This window comes from Myripristis murdjan, chromosome 14 (genome assembly GCF_902150065.1).
Source record: "Myripristis murdjan chromosome 14, fMyrMur1.1, whole genome shotgun sequence".
In the NCBI taxonomy this organism is placed as follows: domain Eukaryota; kingdom Metazoa; phylum Chordata; class Actinopteri; order Holocentriformes; family Holocentridae; genus Myripristis; species Myripristis murdjan.
In genome coordinates this window covers 8,674,405-8,680,404 of record NC_043993.1, presented here as the reverse complement: position 1 = coordinate 8,680,404, position 6,000 = coordinate 8,674,405, and the positions used below count along the sequence as shown (strand labels likewise).

General features: G+C 42.9%; 1 protein-coding gene across 1 annotated transcript in view; it reads left to right on the top strand.

The window, feature by feature from the left end:
• Nucleotides 1-1,011: 1,011 nt before the first annotated feature.
• Nucleotides 1,012-6,000, top strand: part of sh3pxd2b (SH3 and PX domains 2B) — a 47,371-nt gene continuing 42,382 nt past the window's right edge. The window contains 2 exon segments of the mRNA XM_030068341.1: nt 1,012-1,132; nt 4,764-4,844. Of these exon segments, the coding sequence (XP_029924201.1) occupies nt 1,061-1,132; nt 4,764-4,844 (153 nt within the window). The 5' untranslated portion in view covers nt 1,012-1,060.

The following is a 6,000-nucleotide window of genomic DNA, read 5'->3' as shown; positions in this document are numbered from 1 at the left end:
TGTTGAGAATAACACATTAATGTTAAAATGATCAGCCATACATTTTTTTAATGCCTCAGTTTGCATAGGACCCCCAGCAAGCCTCTCAAGGATCCATACTGCCCCCACCAGTTTACTAATCTTAACAATTTCCAATTGACCAATAGGGGGCGCAATAAACTGCAAAATACTTTAATACATGCATATGCATCCGCTATCTTAATGTTGGGGCATCAGGGTGGCCTGGGGTTCAAGACACAAAACTTAGACCAGACTACATTTCAACAAGTTAATCGCCAAGTTTAAGTTTTAAGTTTAAGCCCTGAATCCCTGCATTATTAGAATTTAATTCATCACAAAGGATCACGATTGAAGAATGTAAAGGATGAATATAGAAATAACAGGTTTCACTCTGTGCTCTACAATTCACTTAACTTCAAAAGCAACAAAAACCCTATATGAGAGTCTCTGGGAACGTAAATAACTAAGAGTCCGTGGTCCAATGTTTCTATATGTGGGTCGTTAACGTGAATTGAAAATCACATCCTGGGTGGATCAATAAAGTGTCACATTATGACAAATCTAATGCATAAAACATGATCATCAAACTGTTCATACCCAGAGGTTGACTACACCTTTAAATTTCTGGATGTGAACCATCATGGCTGAGAGGTCCTGCAGCCTGTGGTTCCTTGTTGGAGGGCTGGTCCGTAGAGCATAATGGAGCGTCCCAGTTGTTCAAGCGGGAGTAGGTGAGCTGGGATAGGCTGGGAGTTTGGTTGGAGCCGTCAGTGGGACGGGACAAGGCACAAGAGGGGGTTGGGGGGCGGGGGGGGACCGACCGACCGACCAACTTCTGATTCCCTGTGATCGACTGAATGTGGGAAAGGAAATCTGACGTAAACCGCTTAAGGAAAATCGCAGTTGTTGCATTCACAAGTCACGGATTTGACCTGCGCGGATGACAGGAAAGCGTGGCAGAGAAACTTTCTCAATCGGGTTTGATCGCTCGTAAAACCCGACTGGGGATTTTTTTTTTTTTTTTTTTTTTTTGGAACGGAGACGCACATAGGAGGACATCATGCCACGGCGCACCGTGCAAGAAGTAACAGTGCAAGATGTCCAGAAGCGGAGGAATCCCAACAAACACTATGTAAGCTTGATTTTATTATCACAACATCGCATTGTTGAGCAGTTGAAGCGCAACAGATCTGGGCTATTTTCCGCCGTTTTCCTTGGCTGACTTTCAGGTAAAGTAAAAACAAAAGGAGTATCAAATTACAGCTGGCCAAGGCAGCCTGAAGTGGACAGCCATCCGCATTTCAGGCTTTGTCTCAAGATAATTGACACGACTTCCTTATTTATTCATTTTCGTTATTGGGCTCAGACTCTATATTTCAGGATTTTATTTGCTAGGGCTTTTCAGCGTGACACCAGATAGAAAAGCCCGTTGACTTCACCTCAACATTTCCCCAAGACTGACACATCTGAAAGTTTACTTCATTTCACATTTAAGGAGTTTTTCAGTATTTTAAAAAGTGGTAGTCCCGTTATCTTCATGTTGAATCAGAATGGGTGGGAAAATATCACATTTATCCAGACTTTGTTTGGGTTTGAGGTCAAATCAGTGGCTTATGGATTTTATCTCTTCCACCCTAGAGAGAGTGGGGTTAGTATCGTTCTGGGTGCTATTAAGAAGCATTGGAATAGGTCTGGTCCATGTGACCTCTGACCCTCAGTCTGCATACCATCAAGAGTGCAAGTGCTGTAACTTGTTTATGACTACTGGCAGTTCAGTAAGCCTATTCCATGTTAAGTATGGGATTACTGGTACTGTGTTAGTGGTTTACTAGTTTGGTGAATGGAGAATTGGTTGTTGCATGCTGATTTATGAAAGGGGGGTTGCTGGTGCAGCTCTGAAGGTGCCCTCTTTCTTTTTAAACGTCTTGTTTCTTGCTACTCACAGTCAACCCAAGTGAGTACCATGCCAGGGAGGGTCCAGGTAACAGCTGCACTGGCAATCTCCATACCAGGCCACCCAGAGTGATACCCTGAGGGGGGATTAATCATCGTTGGAGTTTAGATTTAGTAGCCCAGTTTTGTTATCATGCCTCTGGGCTCTCCAGTTTGGCGGGACTCACGCATACCTGCAGGCTTTGGCAGACAGGCAGTACACATGTTGTCACTGTATCACATTGACACAGTTCCTAAGGTCACCGTTATCGCATGTGTACACAAAACTGGAGAAATATTTTGAACAGTGGAATGGCCAAACAGTAGTGAGGCTAGGCCACATGTCATGTTTTGTGACTACACTTTTTGTGTAATTTTTGGTACTTTTAGTGCTTTTGCGATATTTTAACTAAACCTATCCGCTTCAAACAAGTGTACAGTGGCTTCATGGGAGATAGCATGGATGGGGAGATAACCTGTCTCACAATATGATTCGATATGCAGTGTGGGGTTCACAAACTGATACAACCAAAGTTTGACAAAGTATGCCTGTGTAGAATTATGTGTATTTCGGAGCCACAAATCTCTCTAGCAATGCCATTGGCTCATCAGACTATAAACAATTTAAAAATGTTGTCATTACAAAGAGCAAACAATATAATAAATGGAGAGCTTGTAAAATTGTAATAGGCAAGACGTTTTGTTTGTGATTATTACAGCAGAATGAAATGATGCTAAAATCACAATACATTTTTCTGCCCCACCACAGTTAATGTGACATTGTTACATTGCGATGTTGTGAATTTTGATATATCGTCTCAGCCCTAGAGACATCAACGCCAATGCACTCCTGCTGGTCATAGGAGATGATGGGTGATAATGCTGTGATTAGCCCATTACCACAACACTGACTTGGCACTGGCTGACACATCTCTGCCTCTTGGGAGGTTTGTTTTGGGCGGTGGAGAGGGTGGGGGGACAAGCGAAAGAAAGAAAAAATAACTAGATTGAGAATGTGGCAGATGGAACGATGTTGTTCCACTTTAGAGAATCACCTCCCTCTGGTTATGCAGGACCTGTGTGGGAGATGAGAATGTCAAAACAGAAAAAAAGGCACATTTCTCACTTTCTCTGTAATTCAGAAACAATAGAGCCTTTATCATTCTTGGCAACCAGCAAGAAGTGGGAGTTAAATGTGGGTGACTTTGACTGCCGACAACTTGCTTTTCCTCGCAGTACATTTAAAGGAACAAACATGACATCATTTGATCCTGAGGGCCAACAGTGAGGGTCACTGCCAATGGCATAGCAGGTGTGAGCGTCGGCTTTTGCAATCTGTGAATATGCATACATGGCGTGTGCATGTGTGTGTGCATTCATGTGTTTCTGTGTGCACCGTTGCATGTGTGAAAATGATGACTAGGTTGATGGACCAACAGACCTTATCGCTGTGAGTGTTTTCGGTGAAGGACGTGGAGTTCTAGAGGTCCTGTGTCTTGTCCATCTGTCCGCTGCTCTCTGCCTGGTTCACTCCATGTTGTGTTATGCCTCTCTATCCACACACAGGCCTGAGACCTCCGACCTCCAGGAAGCTGAGGTGTGATTAAGAATACAAAAAGCAAATAAGGATGCATAACAGTCATTTTCTCTTTCAAATGAATGGCGTTTGCATAAATTTACTGAATTGTAGAGAAGTTAACTACAGACTATAATCTGAATATAGTCATGGTCATTGTTGAAGTGCAATGGAGCTACCATTGGTAAACAATGATACTTATCCATAAACTATGTTTTTTTTTTTTTTTTTAAAGGAATGGTAGCTTGGTAACTTTAACCTTTGTTCACACATCATAGTATACATGATCTTCTGTTGTTTTGTAAATACTGTGATTGACTTTAGATAAGGGTTTTTTTATTATTATTATTATTTCCAAAGAATAGTGCTTGGAAATTACTGTTTTACATAATAAAGACAGCTTTCCAGCTAGCCTATAGAGCTTCCACAATTGGACCATCCTTGGCCATATTTGACTCCAGTGCCCTGAGAGAGAGCGAGGCCAGAAAGGGTCTGGGAGTGGGGCCAACAGAAGCATTCATCCAGACACAGCTAGCCACCAGGGAGTTTCCAATCACCTCCCTGCCTCTCCTCTTCTCCCTCCTTTAGAGAGGAAAAAAAAGACAAAGTGTTTGTTCAAATTGAGGCTCAGCCAACAGACTGTGGTGATTAGGCTAGATGACGACAGTGGGTTAGATGCTTGATGTTGTTTCGCTGTTGAAGCTGTTGAGATCTGAGGCTGATGGTCTTCACATGAATAAATGTATCAGAGATTGACCTCACTGAGTGCTACATGATGCAAAACTGCAGCAGCGCCTGTTATGCTTTGAAGTCATTTCAAGTATGGTGCAATGCAATATTGTATGACTGTTTATATCGCTTGTTTTGCTGCTTTTTCTGTTTGGTGATCCCTGGTACAACAGTCTGTTTTTTTGAAACATCTGTTGTACATCATAAGTAAGACAACACGGTCAAATCTGCTGCATTGGCACAATGACTTCCTCTTTCACAGGAAGTGATGATGTATATTGAGTGGGAAGTGAAATCATAGGATATCCCCTTTGCCCTTGTCCCCCTGCGTGCAGAGCGTGACAGCATCACTGTCTGATATTGCCTGAAAAACCTCTCATGCTATCCCCACTACTGACACACCACTGGCATTTACTGACACTATGAGTCAGCACCGATGCCCCTGGGAATTTTTCTTGTCCAATTGTTGACTGTTAGGGTGGTTTGCTGGTTGAAAATGTCAATTACTTTTGCCTTTGTGTTCTAGGTTTACATCATCAAAGTGTTGTGGAGCGATGGCAGCACAGAAATCATTTACAGACGCTACAGCAAGTTCTTTGACCTCCAGGTGAGTATGTGTGTGTGTGTTAGTTTGTGAATGAGGGAGTGTTGGTGTGTCTTGGCATGCATTTGTGTATGCATACATTTTTTGTCTGTCAGTGTCTGTGCGCATGTGTGGTTGTGTGTGTGATAAGGGGTAAGGGAGTTATCAGCCAATAAAGACGAGCCTAGGTCAGGAAGAGAATGGCAGCGCTGTGACAGTTACATGTACAACACAGTCCTATTGGCGACTCAGCGTCTGTGGCCAGGCTCTCCCTGCTCCACCCATAGGACACTGATAATTATACCCTGCAAGGCCGAGTCGGAAAATACCCCACTGAAGTTAACAGAGGACAGTAATGAATGTGATGACCGCACTGATGACCACAGAAATGTCTGAATCATTCTTGAACGTCACACTGGCAGTGTGTGTTGCACAAGGAGGGAATGTCATCAGTATCCTAGTTTCCCTTCCTCTCGCTAATGTAATGGATCCAGGGTCCTGTCCCTGTCTGGACTCAGAAAGCATGGATCCAGGAAACCCGTGAGAGAAACCTCTTTGAACGAGCACATACTCAATTTAGATGCAGCAAGCTGTCAGCCCTAACCGGATTATATACCTTTTAATTGATCTGGATAACTGAATAGTCGAGGCATGGGCAATGGCATGAACTTAAGTTAAACAATTACGATGATGCATCTGAGTTTTCTGAGGCCGCAAATGCATTGTTAACAGCATGGATACAAACTGTCACAATACTAATTTCATTAAGTTGATTTAAACCCCGGCGAAGCTGCCAAGAGTCTAATTATAGATCACCTCCTCTTGCTCGTCTTAATTCACGGCAGCTTTGAATTTACGGCACCTTTTTCTGTTGTTGAGCCTCTGCCAAACTATTTCTCCATCTATAACTATCGACGTATTTTTTCTGAAGTCCGCAGGTAGGCTAAAAGATGCCGGATGCAGCCTGTTTGCCCTTTATTCATGATATTTAAAGGTGTGTTAAGTGATATTACAGGAACTGAACTGTAGCAAAGTGACCTTGCAATATAATAGTTGTCATTTATAGATCCCTTTCCACCATGGATCTACTAGACACCTTGTTGTTATTGCAGGGTTTTAACTTTCTTTACCACACTGACACTGACAATAAGTCCCTCCTTAGCCTCACATCACACTGTCT